The sequence below is a fragment of the Ictalurus furcatus genome, chromosome 5, assembly GCF_023375685.1.
Source record: "Ictalurus furcatus strain D&B chromosome 5, Billie_1.0, whole genome shotgun sequence".
NCBI lineage: Eukaryota > Metazoa > Chordata > Actinopteri > Siluriformes > Ictaluridae > Ictalurus > Ictalurus furcatus.
Window position 1 is genome coordinate 19,636,061 of NC_071259.1, and position 21,087 is coordinate 19,657,147.

Below are 21,087 nucleotides of genomic sequence, written 5' to 3' on the forward strand. Positions count from 1 at the left end.
TACCGAATTATTAATTTTTTTCCAAGCAAAACAATTTCCTGAAATATGTAGCCCAGTTAAGTTCTCAAAAGTTCAGTTTGTACACTTGAAATACCACTGTGTTAGATTGAAAAAACCTCTAATAGAAAACAAACCAGCACAGAAACAATATCCATATTAGTAGTAAGTGTTACATCAAAATATCAAGGATAATAGCAGTAATATTTGACATCGTAATATTAATAACGAAAAACACACTTGAATCATATCATTCTTGTAAATTGTACTGTACAATCAATGCTCGAGAGAACGTCTATCTATTTATGCTTATAATTCAGTCCAACTTACCGTCGAGTAAAAAATTAAAGTATTTATACAATTAATTCTGCAAGATTTAAATTAAATAACAATACAGTGCTCACCTCGCAAGCACTGTAAATATATCCATTTATTTATTTATTTATTTATTTACTTTTGTGGGAAATTCAGTTGCTGCACATTTAGGATCGAGAGATCCTAAAACCTTACATTAGGCACTAAGGCTATGTAATACTTTGCCAAATACAAGTAATTAGCAAATCATGTGAGCCTGTTCGAGTACTTATTGATAGCTCAAAAGTGTGTTAAAAGAAAAATAGTCATTAAAACAGAATTACCAGACAAGTCAGACTTATCGAGTAATTTTGACACTTAAATCACAATGACCTAATTACATCATTCTGGAAAAAAAATAAATATAGCTGAAATAGTACATAATAATAATAATAATAATTATATAATAAAAATATTAAATTCTTCACCTAATTGTAGACACAAATCCATTTCATCCAAAAAAAAAAACCCCCAAAAAACAAAAGCAAAGCAAACTGAATGGAAAGAATACTAAAGAAAACTAAAGAATCATTAAGAATTGAAACTTTTTTGGTTTATAAATTAGTGGGCTACGCCTCGATTTTGCAGATTTGAAATTCAGAACACAATTACATATTACATGTGCTGTTCTATATTCAAATATTTTCCCTTTTAGATTCCAAACATAGAATTAAATACTGGAATGCTCCTCCTGCATGGCTCTCTCTCCTATAATGGTCTCTTTCCACTAAAAAAATGTTTTATTACAAAAAATCCTTTAACATAAACAGGATGTGTTACACTTAAGAGTGTGTGGCTGAGACTTTTAAAGCTGTAGTCCAACAATGACAGCCATTTAGTCCAAGGTATGGGAAGGAATGTGGAATGTATCACTCAATTCTGTAAAAAAACAAAACAAAAAAAAACAGAAACAAAAAACAAAAACAAACTTGCCTCGACCTGTAATGATTGTCATTTGACATTAAAAATTAAACGCTGAAATGGAGCGAACAGGATTTCCATGTAACCTCAGTTGCTTTAATGTCCATGCTTTTTTTTTTAGTGCTGTTCATTAAAATTGATGCTTCTTTTGCGTTCTGTCCTCTCCTCAGGCTGCCTGGTAAAGCTCGCTTCCTGACCTCCTCTGTAGCGGAACAGTTGGATCCCTTAAAATTTTGAGTCTTAGTCTCTCACCTTATAGGTTGGCAGCAATCTCTCACAATTTCCACCTTTGGCAACACTGCATTTCCAGCTCATGCGTCTGTCAGCTTCTGAGGAATAACAGAATCAGCGCTTCCTTCAAATATTGATGAAATATTGTTTGGATGTTATCATGAGTACCAGCATGAAACGACAGCAAATGGCGTATGCATTTAGTAGCCCAGCTATAGGTTACCCTCCATCACCCTCACTCTACACATGTGGGAAGCGGATGTGGAAGTAGCAAAGTCGGACCACAGTGTGTTTCCGCTTGCGTGGGCTTCGGCTCCTCCTTCGGTGAACTCTTGCCCTGCGAGCTGTGCCACGTCTCACACCACTGTACTGATGCGGCTGATGGGCTTTGACTTGGAGCTGCCGGTCGTGCTGGCGCTGCCCCCTGTGCTTCCTGCTCCCGGCCCCTGGTTGACCACCTGTGGTGGCAGCGGCGAGAGAGGTGTAAGCGGTGTAAGAGGGGTGAGGGGGGAGGTAGGAGGGGGTAAAGGCGAGTGCGGCGGAGGAGGCGGGATGGAGGACAGAGGTGGGTACTGAGGCAGGTAGTGTGAGGGGGCCTGCGGCACGTGACGTGCTGTGATGGTGGATGGGGCCTGTGGAGGCGGGGCGAACACAAAGTGAGGTTGATGGGCGGAATGATGCAGTAGTGGATGGGGACTGTGGATGTGGCCGGCGTGACTGTGGGTATGAGAGAGAGCGTGGGAATGGCCGTGAGGGTGGGGGTGGGGCTGAGAGTGAGACAGTGTCAGTGGCAGCTTGGCGGGATGTGGCAGTGGGGTGTGAGTGTGGAAGAAGCTGAATGGGTTGATGGGCGAATGTGGTGAATGAGGAGACAACGGAGGAGGGGTGCAGCCCACGCTGGAATGGCGGCCGTGCTGATGCACGATATGATGGGAGTGCTGCTGCTGAAGTGGAGCGTGAGAGGGTATGGGTGAACCACGGCGGGGAAGTGAGCTGCGCTGCAGAGTGTGATGCATAGTGTGTGGATGGCCAGCGGCCGAGAGCTGTACGTGGTAACGATGGTGCTGATGGTGGTGGTATGGAGGTGGAGGTGGGCCGATATTGTTGTGGCAGTACTGTGCGTGTAGCGCCTGGATCTTGGAGGGCCCGCCGAGGTCGGATTGACTGAGAGCGGAAGGTGAGGGAGGAGGCGGGCCCCCGGTAGTAGGCGGGGCCACGGGAGCAGGATACGGTGGCCCTGGAGGAATAAGCGGGGCTGGGGGTTTGGCACGCTTGTTGCCAAACAGAGAACCCAGGAAGGAGCCGGAGCTGCCCCCTCCGGACCCTCGGTCGCCAGTGTTGGGGAGCACTCCTGCCCCAGCGTTCCCTACGGCGTTGTGTAACTGCCCCGGCCCACCCCCCACCCCTATCCCGGGGCTCAGGATGGGGCGGTGAGGCCGGTAGTCTTCCAGCCCGTAGCAGCTGGGAAGAGCGCCCCCCATAGGCAGACGCTGGTGAGGCCGTGGGCTGTTAATGATGGATCCCTATAAACACAAAATAAATTGTGATTAGATTTCAACAGTGTCAGCGGGTAAGGCAGCGTACTAATACATGCACTCACTTACATATTGTACACATCCAGTTTTCAGATGGAAACAAATCAACAACTAATAATGCTGAGAACCTCAGAGAGGACACCACATTATGTAAGATTGAAATAAATTCAGGATGTTGCACATGCCATGACAAGACAAGAGTCACAGTGAGGACAGATCCGTGTGTTTCACTCAAACACAGAGACCAGTACAGACATCAGGCAACGTTAAGGGAAATGTGCCACAGGACAATGTACACAAAAAACTCAGGCAGGGCCATTTTCGGAGCCATGCAGGGAAATGATAACATTCAAATATAATAACGAGTGAAAGACAATAACTTAGGACACCATCAAAAACTTACTTCAATGGTACTATCCAAAGAGCCCACACTGTTTCTCCGACCCCGCTTTCCTGTACCCGGTCAAGAAGAGTAAAGTTGTGTGTCAAAATTATAGTCTGCGTTTTGTATGTACTATTGGTACTTGTCAGTATTTGTCTTTTCACTACTTGACTTTTCTCTCCAGGGCTTAAAACCATTTGATCACTGTGTACTCATCACAGTCTCTGTTTACTCCTGATAACACACTGCATTTTTCACATCCTAATTTTCACCCCTAAAAACAGATTAACAAACACCTTTTCAAACACTTTCTGAAATGCAGGATGCCAAGTCTACTAAAGTGTAGTCTGAACCGCACCATAATTTCATATGTGTGTGTCTGTCTACTAAAAGAAATCACTATTTATTTATGGAAGCCTGTTAATGCACGACATTTGTGTGCTATTGTGTACTTTACCTGTCTCTGAGAGATCTCTGAGTGATGAGCTGAGCGCTGTGCGCTTAAGCCCATCCCCTGTGGCATATGTGTCATCGAGGCTGGGCCTACCCAGAGTGCCATTCACTGCCTCAGTCTTTATTCCATCCACCCCACCACTCACTTCTCCACTCATGAGCCCAGGCCGCATAACGCCTTTCTGCTTCTCTAGCTCCGCTGCAGAGATAGACAGACAGACAGAGAGACAGACAGAAAGAGAGAGAGAAAGAGAGAGAGAGAGAGAGAGAAAGTGAGAGAGAGAGAGAGAGAGAGAGAGAAAGTGAGAGAGAGAGAAAGAGCGAGCGAGAGAGAAAGAGAGCGAGAGAGAGAGAGCGAGAGAGAGAGAGAGAGAGAAAGAAAGAGAGAGAGAGAGAGAGAGAGAGAGAGAGACCAATACTATCTATATGATCAGGAAACATTCAGTTTTGCTTAGTTCATCACTGTTTATATTTAAGGAATGCAAATGTACATCACAAGACTTAGTTACATTGCAAGATTAGATGTTAGTGAAGAGAAATTCTGAGCTAAGCAATGGGTAGAGAGCACAAAAGAGAGAACAAGGGAATAATGGAATATCCATACAGTCTCATTACTGGTGTAGACAGCACACATCCTTAACAAAATTGGCAAATTAGTAGTGCCTAATATTCAGCAAACGTTAATTTATAATCGTTTGTGAGAATGACAAGGAGAACTTGTATAAGCTCCATTAGGAAAAGCAGAAAATGGCTCACACTCTACTCGATATTTTTCCATATCTTGCACTTCAGCAATGCTCTCTCTCAGGTCACTGACAAAACGTGTCCGATCTTGCTGACTCGGTGCTGTGAAGACAATCAGGACCTTACGCTCCCCTCCTGGGATGGCTGAGGTTAACCGAATCCCATGAGGATAGTCTGAGAGAGAGAGAGAGAGAGAGAGAGAGAGAGAGAGAGGGAGGGAGGGAGGGGGGGGGGGCGTGGGGTGTGAAAGATGATAAATCATGAGTATTATAAATAAACACACTCCATACACTTCAAAGCTCATTTGATGAGACAGCATGACTGATCATAATGAATATAATTTTGACTATATTCCAAGCTACTATACAGTACACCACAGACCAATGAATTCAGTACAAATAAAACAAAATGCCACCCAAAATGTTTTCCTATTACACAAACTGCACAACACAGTGAAAAAATATATATAAACAATAACAGTACATGATGAACTGGATCTCTTTTTCACTTATCTGTCATCAGCAAATGCACAAGGGCCAAGAGAGAGTGGCTAAATGTCACACTGAAGCACAGAGCCAGAACGAAGTGATAACATAAATAAAGAAGGAGGGACAGATGGAGAGACAGATGGAGGAATGAATATACTTACAGGAGTTTTGGAACATGTGAACCTGCATCTCCACTAGAGGAAAAGACTGTCTGAAACTGTATGTCACTGATGTCTTCTTCTTCTGGAAGATCTTTGTGACCTACATATGGAGACATGTAGGTTAAATCTAATAACACTATTAGGTTTAGATGTAATAACTGAGCTTTTAGAAGGGAGGTGAAATTGACTGTTGGATAATAAGGTGTTGGGAATAAGGTCAGCTATATAAGCTAGCATAACTACCAAAAGATTTTCGTGCCTGTTTCAGACTGCATTCTTTGTGAAAAACCTTTACTTGTAATGTACAAAGCTGCCAATCAAGCCTAAATGCCCAATTTAATCATCATGTGCAACTGCGTTTTTCCCCTTCATACATATGCATTTGAGGAAGGATTCTGCAAAATACTGGTAAATCACTGCGAAAAAAAAGGGTGTGAAGACATAGGAAGTGATTACATTTTCCATGAACATTTAAGCAATTAGCGCCATCCAATTTTGTGAGTGATTTTGCACACCTCCCAAAGCTGGCTGAAAAATCAGAGCTATGCATGTTGCGTGGAGTTAGAGTTGCCAGGTACAGGTTTTGTGCAGATCTGGGATACTTCTGAAATGTCATCAAGGGCCTTTAAAAAAAATTTATTCCACTTTAACACACTTAGAAGGAATTCTGACCTGTCCTGCAATTATTTCTGTTTGTACCCCCCTATGATATTTTCTAATGAACTTGTTTAGTTTCCCAAAACATAAAAGAGGTAAGGAATTTAAACCACAGTGACCCTGACTAGTAACAAGCAGTTTCTGTAGATGAATGAAAAATGAATGCATGAGCAAAGTCCCATTTACACCAGATGTGGTAAAGATACTGGGAGCACCACTAGAGCACTGGCCCACATTCATTATGCTCCCATGTTAATCAAAGAGCGACACATCAGAAAAATGTTTGCCCTATTGTCGGTATATAGCACGGTCAAATCTGGATGATACCAGCACTTTGTGGCCAGGAGTCCAAGACAGCAAAATTGCCTGTGCTCTCTGATTGGAAGACGTGGCATTAGGAATGGAGTTAGCACTTTCCTCTGATATGTACAGTATATGTGTACATTTATGTATAACTGTTTGTTCAGCATTGCACCATCTGTAGGCTATAAGAAAATATATTCAGTCCGCTCTGAAGCTATTGGAACGAGGCCAATTTGTTGGGGATTTTTTTTGCTGTAGACTGACGACATTTCTGTTTGAGATCAAAAGAAGAATATGAGAAGAGAGTTCAGAATTTCAGCCTATATTTTCTGGTATTTATATGTAGATGTGATAAACGACATAGAACATAGCACATTTTGTATCAGACCACCTAATCTGTCTGATATATTGGAACATGTGACTGACCGGTGTTTCTTGTTACCCAGATGTGTCCTGTTAGATTGACTGTTTAAACAATTAAATAGCTCTGAACATCTACTCTTGGTTTCAGCCTTCAGTTTCACCTGTGAAGACTGCGTTTGTTGTTAAAAAGGACAAGCCAACATGAAGATCTATGGGACACAAGCAAGCCATTTTGAAGCTGAGAAAAGATGGAAAAAAATCGATCAGAGGCATTGCACAATCATCGGGCATAACCGATACAACAATTTGGAATGTACGGAGCAACAGATACTGAATGGGTCGGCCAAGGAAACAACAGGGCAGGGGTGAAGGTCCACACAGTCCACCGTTTGAAGAAGACTTCAAGAGTAGAAATATAGAGGCCATACCACAAGATGCAAACCACTCATCATCAGTAAGAATCAGAAAGCCAGATTGGAATTCACAAAGAAAAACAGAGATGAGCCACAAAAGTTCTGGAACCAAGATTAACCTCTACCAAAGTGATGCAAAGGCCCAAGTGTGGAGAAAAAAAGGATCTGCTCATGATCCAATACATACAAGCTCATCAGTCAAGCATGGTAGAGGAAGGTGCTGTCATGGCTTGAACTTGTATGGCTGCTTTTGGAACAGGATCACAAATCTTTATTGATGATGTAACTCATGATGGTAGCAGCAGAATGAATTCAGAAGTTTACATTAGTCTTCCAATTTACAAAGAAATACATCCGATCTAACTGGGAGGAACTTTATCATGCAGCAATGACCCAAAAAGCACAGCCAACACAACGAAGGTCTTTATCAGTGGGAAAAAAGTGGAAGATTTTAGACTGGACAGGTCAATCACCAGACCTTAACCCAGTTGAGCATGCATGTCACCTCCTGAAGAGGAGAATGGAGGGAGAAGCCCCCCAAAACAAACAACTGAAACAGGCTGTGGTAAAAAGCTTGGGAAAGCATCACAAGAGAAGAAACCAACAATCTGGTGATGTCAGTGAGTCGTAGGCTTGATGCAGTTATTGCAAGCAAGGGATATGCAACCGAATATTAAGTGTTATTTACTTAAATTTACTTCAAGACTTAGGTGGTCTGATACAAAAGGTTCTATAGTGGGAAGAAAAAGTATGTGAACCTTTTGGAATTTCATGGTTTTCTGAATAAATTTGTCATAAAATGTGATCTGATCTTCATCTAAGTCAAGGGTATTGACAAATATAATGTGTCTAAAATTATAACACAAAATAAATTCTGATCCCTCATGTCTTTATTGAACACACTCCTTCAACATTCAAAATGGCAGTGGAAAAAGTAAGTGAACCCATAGAATTAATAACTGGTTGACAAAAACCCCCCCGCCCCGGCAGCAATAACCTCAACCAGGCGCTTCCTGTAGCTGTGGATCAGACCTGCCCATTCTTCCTGGCAGAACTGCTTTAGCTCTGTCATATTCTTTGGATGTCTCATGTGTATGGCTCTCTTCAAGTCGTTCCATAGCATCTCTATTGGGTTGAGGTCTGGGCTCTGACTCAGGCCCCTCCAAAAGGCAAATTTTGTTTTTCTGAAGCCATTCTGTTGTGGACTTGCTCCAGTGTTTTGGGTCGTTGTCCTGTCGCATCAACCAACTTCTACACAGTTTCAGCTGACGCACAGACATTCTCACATTATCCTGAAGAATTGTCTGATATACTTGGGAATTCATCTTCCCCTCAATGATTGCAAGCTGGCCAGGCCCTGATGTAGCAGAGCAGGCCCAAATCATGGTGTTTCCTCCACTATACTGTACGGTTGGGATGATGTTTTCATGATGATATGCCGTGCCCTTTCTACGCCAGATGTAGTGCTGTGTGGTTTTTCCAAATAGTTCAATCTTAGTTTCATCAGTCCACAAAACATTTTGCCAATACTGCTGTGGAGTGTCAATGTGCTCTTTTTGCAAACTTCAGGCGTGCAGCAATGTTCTTTTTAGTAAGCAGTGGCCTCCTTCGTGGTGTCCTGCCGTAGATATCCTGCTTGTTCAATGGTTTACATATTGTAGACTCATGAACAGAGATGTTAGCCAGTTCCAATGATGCCTTCAAATCTTTGGCTGTCATTCGGGGTTGTTTCTTTACCTCATTGACGAGTCTTCGTTGTGCTCTTGGTGTCATTTTGACTGGGCGCCCACTTCTTGGTAGAGTAGAAACAGTCCCAAAGTGTCTCCATTTGTAGAATGTTTGCCTAACTGTAGACTGGTGAATTTCTAGTCTTTGAAATCACTTTGTAACCCTTGCCAGCTTTATGTAAATCAACAATTCTTGATCGTACATCTTCTGAAAGCTCTTTTTGGCGAGGCATGGCTCACATAAGCGTGTGCTTCTTGTGCAGAGCAAACTCCAAAAATTTGAGGGGTTTTCATCAGTCAAAGTAGCTGTAGTCCACACCTTCAAACTCATTTTCTTAACGAGACTCCAATTAGCTTTTTTGAGGTCATTAACTCAAGGGTTCACATACCTTTTCCACAAGCACTATGAGGTTTTTTTGGTTGTTCTCAATAAAGACATGAGGGATCAGAATTTTTTTTGTGTTATTATTTTAGACACATTATATTTGTCAATACCCTTGACTTAGATGAAGATCAGATCACATTTTATGACAAATTTATTCAGAAAACCATGAAATTCTAAAAGGTTCACATACTTTTTCTTGCCACTGTATGTTTTATGTTGTTTAACACCGATGTAAATACCAGTATATAAGAGCTGAAATCTGAAACTCTCATCTCATATCCATCTTTTTCTTATCTCAAAGCCAAATATCTTTGGTGTATAATACAATCAAATTAATTGGCCTTGCTGTTCCAATAGTTTCAGAGGGGACTGTATGCATCGGTTTTCAGAGAGGTAGAAATATATTCATACCACCAGTAGGTCATTAAAGAGAAAGACTTCTCTTTGATGAACCCCACTCCGCTGTGGCCTGTTAGGATCAGGAACCTCATAAAGCTGGCAACAGCACACCAGTCTGCGGTGGGGTAGAGAGAGCACCTGACCACATAAAACACAAACACAACCACAAGAAAATGGGTAACTACTGTATAAATACCACAAAGCATAACCAATTGCAAGTTACTAAACAAATGCAAATACTGTTGTGCACTCATTCACACAACTACGATTCCTGAACTCACTGGCTTTTTGCCTACAATCACTCTCTCCACTGCCTGCACTTGAGACACATGATCATCATTGGTCCTCAGCTCCCACTTCTGGATACGATGGTAGATTCCTACCAACAGGTCCCTCGGGATGTCCTGTCCATTATCCACCCCTGGCATACATAAACAGAGAGAAAGAATTGAGAGCACAAGAAAGCACTTCTACTTTAACTCCAACCGAGCAGTGTTTATTATCACTGGACATTTTACATTTACATTTATTCATTTAGCAGACGCTTTTATCCAAAGCAATGAGGAAATACAAGCAAAGCAATATATCAAGCGGAGAATAATACAAGTAGTGCTACCATACAAGATTTATAATTGAGTTTTAGAGAAGCAAAGTGCGCAGAGTAGAGGTGTAAGAGTTAAGTGCTCACGGAAGGTGGCGGGGGCGGCGGGAGGGGGGGGTTTGGGGGGTGTGGGGTGGCGGGAGGACCTTTAGCTGTTTTTTAAAGATAGTGCCAGATTCTGTGGTCCGGATTGAGGTTGGAGGTTCATTCCACCACTGAGGGACAGTTAGTTTGAAGGTTCTGGAAAGGGACCTTGAGCCACGCTGTGTAGGCACTACTAAGCGTCGGTCGTTAACCAATCGCAGATTGCGTGAGGGAATGTAAGCCTCAAGGAGAGTGTTAGGAGAGGTTTGGGGGGTGCTGTTCCAGAGAAGGTCTTGTACGTGAGCATCAAGGCCTTGAATTTGATACGGGCGTCTACAGGAGGCTTCCATGTGGAGGGTATGACGTGGGTTCTTTTAACATGTTACTTTTTATTGCCACCAATCCTGATTCTATTTAATCATATTTTAAAAGTCCATCAATACATCAAACACTTAACATTCTTCTAAAGTTGCCCTGAACTCAAAATCACAAAGTCATCCAACTCCTCCTATATAATTGATTCAACACCATTATGTGTTTAGGATTAACATGTAATCTTTGGTTCAATTAAATTCATGCAATTATTCAATCCGTCAGTCATGTGGAATCAGCGCAATGCATAAAATCATGCAGATACAGGTCAAGATCTTCGGTTACTGCAGTTTGAGTATGTCAGAAACTGTTGATCTGGGATTTTCCCGCAACAGTCTTTAATGTTTAGACAGAATGCTGCGAAAAACAGCTCTGCAGGTGGAAACACCTTGTTGATGAGAGAGGTCAGAGGAGAATGGCCAGACTGGTTCCAGCTGACAGGAAGGCTATGGTATCTCAAATAAGAACTCTTTACAACCATGCTGAGCAGGAAGCATCTCAGGTTGCAAATCAAGCCTTGAGGTGGGTGGGATACAACAGCAGAAGACCATATCGTTCCACTCTGCTCAGCCAAGAACAGCAATCTCAGAGGATACACTGCGTACAGGCTCACAGAAACTGTGCAGCTAAAAATGGGAAAAAGACCAGGTGATATTTTCCAGTCTTCAACTGTCCAGTTTCAGTGACCATGAGCCTCAGATTCCTGTTCTTGTGTGACAGGAGTGGAAGCTAATGTGGTCGTTTGTTGTTGTTGACTATCCGCCAGAAGGTTCTGTGTATTATGCTTTCTGAGATGGTTTAAATCCCATAAATTAAAGTCAAGTCTCAAATAATAAATCATAAGTTACATTACAAGTCAAGACAATCACAACTTCAGCTGAACTTAAGTCCAGAATTTGAGTACCATATTACTGCTCTCATGCTGAAATAAAGCCCAACTTGTCTTTAGAGGCAAACAGTAAACACTCTACAAATGAAAATTCGGTATATTGAGGGACTGGTACCTCTTAAGTTCTTGATGAAGTCATCCAGCTTCATCTTCCTCTCTGGTTTGACGTTAGGGCTGTACATGTCTGTATTGAGAAGGATGATTGCGAAGGCCAGGATGAAAATGGTGTCAGGGTTCTGGAATTGCCGCACCAACGCAGGGTTACACACACAGTACCTCTGACTGAAGAAAAAAGAAGGACAGAGAGTTAATACTATGCCCTCTTTGAAACCGTTTCTAACACAATATACAGACGTTTAAAGTGCATAAATGTAACACTAGATAGTTTATAAAGGATGATCTGAGGGCACCTGAAGGCTTCCACCAGCCTCTCCACTTTCTGTGCTTCTCCTTGGACCTTAATCTGAGCCTGGAACTTGCGCAGGGCATCATCCAAATCCATTCCAGAGAAATCCATCTCATCCAGCACACAACTGAGTAAGACAGACCACTTATTTATCTTGTTATTTACCCTCCTGCATGCATTTCAATATTTCATACTTTAGCATATTTGCTATGGCTCCTTTTTTATAATTGTGCAACTGAATGGTATTTCAAAGGCAGAAGAGACTATATACAGAATTATGGCTCTCTATGAATGTTCCAGCCTAGTCTACTTATTCTGACTCTCCATCTACAGTGAGGGAAAAAAGTATTTGATCCCCTGCTGATTTTGTACGTTTGCCCACTGACAAAGAAATGATCAGTCTATAATTTTAATGGTAGTTGTATTTGAACAGTGAGAGACAGAATAACAACAAAAAAATCCAGAAAAACGCATGTCAAAAATTTTATAAATTAATTTGCATTTTAATGAGGGAAAAAAGTATTTGACCCCCTCTCAATCAGAAAGATTTCTGGCTCCCAGGTGTCTTTTATACAGGTAACGAGCTGAGATTAGGAGCACACACACATTGGGAGTGCTCCTAATATCAGTTTGTTACCTGTATAAAAGATACCTGTCCACAGAAGCAATCAATCAGTCATATTCCAAACTCTCCACCATGGCCAAGACCAAAGAGCTCTCCAAGGATGTCAGGGACAAGACTGTAGACCTACACAAGTCTGGAATGGGCTACAAGACCATTGCCAAGCAGCTTGGTGAGAAGGGGACAACAGTTGGTGCGATTATTCGCAAATGGAAGAAGCACAAAAGAACTGTCAATCTCCCTCGGCCTGGGGCTCCATGCAAGATCTCACCTCGTGGAGTTGCATTGATCATGAGAACAGTGAGGAATCAGCCCAGAACTACACGGGAGGATCTTGTCAATGATCTCAAGGCAGCTGGGACCATAGTCACCAAGAAAACAATTGGTAACACACTACGCCGTGAAGGACTGAAATCCTGCAGCGCGCGCAAGGTCCGCTGCTCAAGAAAACACATATACATGCCCGTCTGAAGTTTGCCAATGAACATCTGAATGATTCTGAGGACAACTGGGTGAAAGCGTTGAGGTCAGATGAGAACAAAATGGAGCTCTTTGGCATCAACTCAACTCGCCGTGTTTGGAGGAGGAGGAATGCTGCCTATGACCCCTGGAACACCATCCCCACCGTCAAACATGGAGGTGGAAACATTATGCTTTGGGTTTTTTTTTCTGCTAAGGGGACAGGACAACTTCACCGCATCAAAGGGACGATGGACGGGGCCATGTACTGTCAAATCTTGGGTGAAAACCTCCTTCCCTCAGACAGGGCATTGAAAATGGGTCGTGGATGGATATTCCAGCATGACAATGACCCAAAACACACGGCCAAGGCAACAAAGGAGTGGCTCAAGAAGAAGCACATTAAGGTCCTGGAGTGACCTAGGCAGTCTCCAGACCTTAATCCCATAGAAAATCTGTGGAGAGAGCAGAAGGTTCGAGTTGCCAAACGTCAGCCTCGAAACCTTAATGATTTGGAGAAGATCTGCAAAGAGGAGTGGGACAAAATCCCTCCTGAGATGTGTGCAAACCTGGTGGCCAACTACAAGAAACGTCTGACCTCTGTGATTGCCAACAAGGGTTTTTAAACCAAGTACTAAGTCATGTTTTGCAGAGGGGTCAAATACTTATTTCCCTCATTAAAATGCAAATCAATTTATAACATTTTTGATGTGCGTTTTTCTGGATTTTTTTGTTGTTATTCTGTCTCTTACTGTTCAAATAAATCTACCATTAAAGTTATAGACTGATCATTTCTTTGTCAGTGGGTAAACATACAAAATCAGCAGGGGATCAAATACTTTTTTCCCTCACTGTATATAGGTCTGAACCCACAATGCTAGCTGCTGTGTGTCTGTCCCGAGGCTAACATAGCTAATTGCTGCTTGAGCCGTCAAACTCAGCATGAAACCTGTCTGAATTGTTGGGGCTCCGAGAAGTCAGGGTGTGTACATGGTGGCACTCACTCCAGCACGTCCTTGTTGAACTGCTTCTGTCGGTTGCCCAGGAACTCCCCGATCATCTGACGACTCAAGCCTTTCCTCTCCAGGATAAAGCGTGCAATGCCCACTGGGGTGTCAGACATAAAGCCCCTCTCTATCAGGTACTGGATGCCCTTCTCCGGCTTCCTGAGATAGAAAGAAGTAGAGAGAGACAGAGATAAAGAAAGAGGGGGAGTTAGTGATGGGGGGAGAGAGAAAACTCAGAGGCATGAAGACAGTGCCAGCCAAACAATCACTTCACCCTGAATGCTTTACAGCAAAGACACTGATGAAACGGTTTTATGTTTGTTTTGTGTGTTTGCATACCATCCCTCTCTTCTTAACCTCAAATGGACTGTTTTTTTTAAAAATACTGCATAGCTTATAGCAAATATTTTGAAAATATTTATTACTAAAGGGGTATGTCTAACAATTCATTATTCTTATAAAAACTGAAAATGTTTTCATAATACATTAATACTAAGAGGTTATTTTGCGAAAGGGGATAGCAGTGTTGAGCTATAAGCTGTGAAGTAAGGATACAAAAAAACCCCTAAAATGTTATTGAAATTGAATTCTATTTGGCAAAAACATGTGATACCAATGTCTCCGACTGAAATACAGATATGATTTCACTCATTCTTCATGGTCCTTACTTGTTGAAAAGGTTGAGACCAATGCGGTACTGCCTTCGCTGCACCACGTCGTTGTTAAATGCGGGTGAGTCCCAGCTGTGGCGGCTCTCTCTCTGGTAGGTCTGCTTGGTGAGTGCGGGTAGCGGTTCCCTCAAGCTGTCCCGGGAGGACGAGCCAGAGCTGCAGTTAATCGTCTCATTGGAGTTGGTGGTGGAGTTAAGAGAGTCGTTGTCGCCATCAGATGGCTCCAGGCCAGTAGAAGGCAGCTGCGCTGATGAGGTGGAAGAGAGCGGCGTCAGTGGGGGTTGGGAAGGTGATACAGATGAGTCCGGGTACGGGTGATGAAGATGGGCCAGTGGGTGGTGGTGATGGTGCTGCAGTGGGTGATGGAGGTGTGGGTGGTGCTGCTGGTGCAGCAGGATTGCATGGTGTGGTGGTATGTGTGTGGGGAGGGGTGAAGGAATAGGACGACCCATAGGGCGAGTCTGGCCCTGGGCTGGGTTGTGTTTGAGAGTTCCCTGGGGTGAACCTCCACCTCCTCCCCCTCCGCCTCCTGCTGGTTCCTGCTCATACAGTAACTGCCTGCTGAGGGAGCCTCGGTCCGAACGGTCACTCATGTCCACGGAGCTGTCACTGGGCGGCTCGATAGTCAGAACGGGAAGGTGGGCACCACGGAGCCGATGGTCACGGCACTCGGTGCATGGTGTGCTGCGCCGGCTGTTGCTGCTGCCTCCACCCTCTGCATCTCGACTGTCCTCACGTCCTCCTGCTGTGCCGCCTAGCCCCCAGTACTCAGTGTCAGTACTGCTGGGTGCACGTTCCATGGAAAGTGGAGATGAAGGCACGCCGTCTTCCATGTAGAGAGTTACGTCACTGTAGGATGTGGCTGTACTGTCCTCGTGCATGCCCCCGAGTGTCCCCGCTGTCCGCTCTCGCTCACTCGTTGGTACTCCACGCCGAGATGGGATCTTGCTGCTCCAGACACACTCACTGAAATCCTCAACTTCGCCTCCACCATCACCCTCCTGGGAGTCGCCACGGCCAGACTGACATGTTAGAGTGTCATCCATGGAGTCTGCCAGTGATGTCACCTGAGACACACGCACACGTGTAACATTTAATGTGGAGGAAACAGCACTCCAATTTTACTATGCATTTATGCTGTATTTTTACTTGGGCTATTTGTCCATACCAATTCTTGGGAAGACCCACAAAAACTTCACCTCACCATGGACGATGGCTCCTCCTGATCATTATCACCTGCACTTGATCTCGTAATTTCCATTTATGGCATTTGGTAGATGCCCTTTTCCAGAGCAACGTGCATTTATCGCTTTTATACAACTGAACAGTTGACATCCACATATTTCTAATTTGCATGCAAGTCTTGACCATGTCTGGCTGTATGCTCAACTTTAAATTTTCTGGCCTAGTCCTAAGAAAGCTAGTGTGCATGTCCATCCTACCACCTCATTACAGATTTAAACATGTTCATTTCCCTTATTATAACACTGCTCCATAATACTGACATCATTCTGACTGGGCTTCATATATGAAATACCACAAGGTTTGAAAAATGCCAAAATCTATTGTGTTTTGCCCTCAATATCTGCTTATGCTATACCAACAAAAGCAATGTTACTTGTACCATCAATCGCTTAACATTCTTCCACAACTGGTCAGATGTCTTTCTAGCACCATACAATGTTTTTAAACAATAATCCTCAGTAGTCCTATACCACATTAAAAACTACTGTCAAAAACTATAAATGTACTACTATATGTCTGATTAATCTATATCACACACAGAGTTCTCACTTGTTTGGTAAAGGCATCGTCTGCATGTGAGTAATCCTCCCGGTCAGAAGGGCAGTGTGAAGGTGATTCTGTCTCCTGCTCTGTGTCAGCCGAACTCTGCTGGCCGGCCATGGCCAGGGAAGAGGGATGGCGAGGAGGGTAGAGCTGCTGCTGTTGTTGGGGGGTTTGAGGCTGCATCTGTGATACCAGCATAAATAATATCGTAATTTTTTACAACAATGTATTGAGTGTCATTATTTTGCACCTCTGAAATGATGGGTTAAAAATAGGGTGTGACGGCGATAAGGTGATACGATCTTATGAAGGTCATTCACGTTCAAAAAAATCAGCTATGGCTACGGTCAGCAGCAAGCAGGAACTGGAAGATTCCCCCATATCTTTAAGGTCTGGCATTTGGGAGCATTTCGGCTTCCTGCCAAGTTACAACACTGACAACAGAGTGAAGACGCACTGAGCTACATGACTCTGACAGCAAAACTAGCTAACAGCAGAATGGGATAAACCCCATGTCCTATCAGACACCAACTTGAGAGTCACACCAGTATAAGCTTAGCCATGTTTAAAAGGATCATACAAACACTGTCATTCTTAAATTTTAATTATTGTACTTTAATAATGCAGAATGTTTTAATCAATTAAATACGGCAACCTAAAGCACATACTCAAGCAATACTTATTTCTGTTGTGTTGACAATGTATCATATCGAGTCAGCATTGTATTGCATCATATCCAATTTGGTGTATTGTTACACCCCTAGTTAATGCATGTTAAGAGGTCATGAAGACAGTTGTTAATGGATGATATAGGTCAGGTCTATCTTGTAAAATGTAAGTCCAAACCCTTATAACAATAATTTAATGTCAGTATCATAAACTCTGCAGGATTATTTATGGGGTTGGACATATTTGTAACCGTAATCTCAAAATGCCATTTTTGGATGACTGCATTTGGATTAGCTGCTCTCTAAGTACCAGGGGAATTACTGTTAGACTAAAGTTAACCTCCTGACCACGGTGCGTTACGAGTTGCCCAGAATGAAGTACCTGCGGCTGGCGCTCGTCAAACGAGTACTGCATGCGCATATTAGAGAGGATAATACGGCGCGTCATGCGGTTTTCTGAGGCGGAGCTACGCAGCCGCTGAAAGTTCTTATTCATGCGGTACTGCCGGAAAGCGGTCTGGATGGTGCGTGCTGCTCGTCTGCTCAGGAAGGAACCACCATATTTCTTCTCCAGCATCTCCACCTGGCAGAGAAGATAATCAGAAAGGTTATTTCCAAATGACATTTCCTATCCTCACTACACCTAAAGCTGTCTAAGAAGGCTTCATCTGTTAACTGACATGTGTTTAAATAAAAAATTCCTAGTGTAGAAGAAATTTCTGTAAGATGTACTTATATTCTGAGACAACTCACACCATATAACTGTAAACACTAACTGTACTGATTTTTCCATAATTTCTTGTTTCCTTGTCTCTCTGGTCAAAATCGGATTTGATGCTTATATTACTGAGAAAAGCATGTGCGCAGAACTGAGAGGATGAAACTCTACTCAACGATTGGCTCATCATGTGCTTTCAATTCTCTAGGAAAGCAGAGCATTCTACGTGTTATTAAAATGCAGTAAGACCAGAGGTTCTCAACCTTTTTTAAGTAAAGCCCCCCAAGACCCCCCCCCAAAAATCCCCTATCACGTGGCACGCACACCCCCCCATATTGGAGGAGACCAGGTATAATGATATATATAAAATCTATATATAACCTAATCTATAACCTGTTTTGATAGATAGAATTTTTTTTTTGCTTTTGTGTTTTTGTACTTTTTTAAAATTACTTTTCATAACTTTTATGATTTAAAAAAAAACTTTTATGACTTTTATAAAACTATATAATGGACAGGTATTGAACATGAATGATCAAAAATGTTTCTGAACACTATAACTACTTTGAACAAGAGAACTAGGCTGTAACAACGTGTACTATTTTACATGTAAAACATGTTGTATTCCATTTGTCTTGCATTCTGAAAACATTCGCATATGAATGATGTAAATTGGGACGAAGGGCACGTCTCGTTATCCATGACATTGTTAAATCAATCAGTGGGACACCTGCACTTGCTTCTTTTTACATTCACGTCCATGTCAGCTGCCGTGCGATCACCGGGATGTGCTGCTCCGGCTCTCAGCCCCTCACTGAACAGAGCAGACACAGAGAGAGGTGAGAGTGCAGCGGGAAAGCAAGACTTCGCGCTTGCAGGACAGTACTGGCGACATTTGGAAAGTCGCTAAGGTTTGTCCAAAAAGTCGCTAGATTTGTCGCTAAGTGCTTTTATTATTTTTTTTTTAAAGTCACTAAAGGGGTCTGAAAAGTCACTAAGTTGGCAACACTGGTCTGCACTGACAGCTAGATAAAAGGCAGGATAAGCTCCACCTCTCCCCAGCAAAAAGGAAATACAGAAGGAGAGGGAATGCAGGGTTTTTCATTTACTCACATTCAATCTGAAAAGCAATAAAATACACCGAGTACCCAAATGATGCTCTGTCTGTGATTTTTTTTTTCTTCTTGAAAACAATTTGCGCCCGCTTTCTGATCTCTCCCATGTTGAGAACCACTGGGTAAGACTAAATGATATGCTCTGATCAAATCATGAATGCCTTGCTGTTTGATGAGGACTGACAGTTAGAGACAGTATGCATGAACTGCCAACAGTGTAGGATGGATAAAAATTGGTCAAAACTGTTGTAGTCGTGCATCTCTCAGGTGCATTACTACTACATAATATTAATAATAATAATTTACTGTTAAGATTGTAGGACTTCCTTGCATAATTAAAAAGAATATTCATCGACTCGTCCTAAAACAATGTAAATAAACGCTTATGTTTACATTGGCTGTGTGATCAAATGGAAGGTGTGAAAAGACATAACAACTGTCAGTAAGTTGAGTACATTACATAAGTATTTGGCTGCATTAGATAGCTTAAACACTGATAGACTGCTTTTGAATCGCTTGAATTAAAATTCACTCTGAATCAAAGAGGCACTAAAATTTCTCTCATGAAAAGAAAATTGTTCTTTCTGAACACACAAACACCTTCTTATCCTGCAGGTCTGTGGAGAGCTCATAGCTGTCTGAGAGTGCTTTGCAGCGTTTGTTCTCCTCCTCTTCCTGCTTACGCAGAGCCAGGCTGGCAGGCTGGAGGCGTGTGCGCTGGGCCCAGGCCAGGCTCGCTGGGCTTGGAGGGGCCACAGAAGGCCCCTGGGAGCCCAAAGGCTCTCCTGTAGCCTTGATGTATCGGTCCGAAATGCCCAGGTACGGGACCTGACTGCAGGAGCTGTCTGAGAAACTGCTTGTGTCCCCACAGTGAGGATCCCCTTCCACACTGAGATATATATATGTATATATATATGTAGAGAGAGAGAGAGTGAGAGAGAGAAAGAAGGAGGGGAGACAAGAGTATAAACAACACTTAAAAAAAGCTTAATTAATCGAGGTAGAAGTGAAAACAGATATAGAATGACTACATGTGTCAATTATGCCACCATGTTGCCAACAAAGCAAGATCAAAACAAGACCACTGACAACACTTACAGTGTGTAAACAGCCATATTAGCATGCTAACACAACATTAGCCCCACAAACACACAGAGCTCAGCCATCTGGCAGAAAACCAGAGGAACCAGAGAAGAGCGTGAAACAGGAATGCAGGGAGGGCATGGTGGAGAGCAAGAGAGAAACTGAGACAAAGAAGAGAGAAGAATGCAGAGCACCATGTGTGCCACTCTGTCATGTGAGAGAAGTCAGGCACCATGGGTAGCGACAGCTTTGCAGCTCTGAGTCACTCGGCGATGAGTCAGAGAAAGTGCGAGTAGGAGAGAGGAGAGTGAGAGAAATACTGGACAGAGTACAAAGACAGCGTGAAGAGCCATTCCACTGTACCTGCACCCACTCTGCTCTCTTTATTAACTAAAACAGTACAGCATAAATGATTCATTACTGAACACTGGTCCTGCTCAGCAGCTCCAGCTTTCATACAAATCACCTACAGAAACACACCTGAACCACATTCGTTCACAATGACCACATCCCATTATGTATGTCACATTGCATACACAGACTGTACACATACAGGCAAAACGTGTAGCTGGTTTTTCTGTCCCCTCAATAATGTTGGGTCAATAATTAATATTATTTTATTAATATATTGTTGTTATGTGACTTAGTTTGTGTACAGCATCCTGTAAATGATGCAGCGATTCCGGGTCCCGCTGTAAGAGCGGACGTTCTTGCGATACACAAACTAGAACAGTCACATAGAACAATCATTGTAACATAGATGTCTGCAGATTAGTATTTAATGACAGAATTTTCATTTTTGGGTGAACTATCCCTTTAAGTTAAAAAGTTACGTAAGTATTTAGACTGGGAAAGTTCCTTGTACTCAGACATGGATTATGCACATGCTTAAGTCAAATGAGAATGTGGCAAGCATTGAAATAAACATCTAAGTCTTGACAATACAGTCCCCTCCAAAACTATTAGAACGGCAAGAACAATTCATAATTTTTTTTGCTGTAGACTAAAGAGATTTGGGTTTGAGATCAAAAGATGAATATGAGAAGAAAGTTTAGAATGACAGCTTTTATATCCTGGTATTTATATATAGA

At 42.7% G+C, this 21,087-nt stretch overlaps 1 protein-coding gene across 1 annotated transcript in view; it reads right to left on the minus strand.

Moving 5' to 3' along the window:
- Positions 1 to 21,087, minus strand: part of LOC128608269 (IQ motif and SEC7 domain-containing protein 1) — a 112,872-nt gene continuing 91,785 nt past the window's right edge. The window contains exons 2-17 of the mRNA XM_053625904.1: positions 19,514 to 19,802; positions 17,321 to 17,663; positions 16,939 to 16,943; positions 16,419 to 16,595; positions 15,026 to 15,691; positions 14,622 to 14,974; positions 13,951 to 14,112; positions 11,870 to 11,992; positions 11,575 to 11,741; positions 9,795 to 9,934; positions 9,526 to 9,651; positions 5,267 to 5,366; positions 4,630 to 4,791; positions 3,878 to 4,072; positions 3,442 to 3,491; positions 1 to 3,026 (exon numbers count right to left, since the gene is read on the minus strand). Of these exons, the coding sequence (XP_053481879.1) occupies positions 1,860 to 3,026; positions 3,442 to 3,491; positions 3,878 to 4,072; positions 4,630 to 4,791; positions 5,267 to 5,366; positions 9,526 to 9,651; positions 9,795 to 9,934; positions 11,575 to 11,741; positions 11,870 to 11,992; positions 13,951 to 14,112; positions 14,622 to 14,974; positions 15,026 to 15,691; positions 16,419 to 16,595; positions 16,939 to 16,943; positions 17,321 to 17,663; positions 19,514 to 19,802 (4,225 nt within the window). The 3' untranslated portion in view covers positions 1 to 1,859. The remainder of the gene's footprint in view (positions 3,027 to 3,441; positions 3,492 to 3,877; positions 4,073 to 4,629; positions 4,792 to 5,266; positions 5,367 to 9,525; positions 9,652 to 9,794; positions 9,935 to 11,574; positions 11,742 to 11,869; positions 11,993 to 13,950; positions 14,113 to 14,621; positions 14,975 to 15,025; positions 15,692 to 16,418; positions 16,596 to 16,938; positions 16,944 to 17,320; positions 17,664 to 19,513; positions 19,803 to 21,087) is intronic.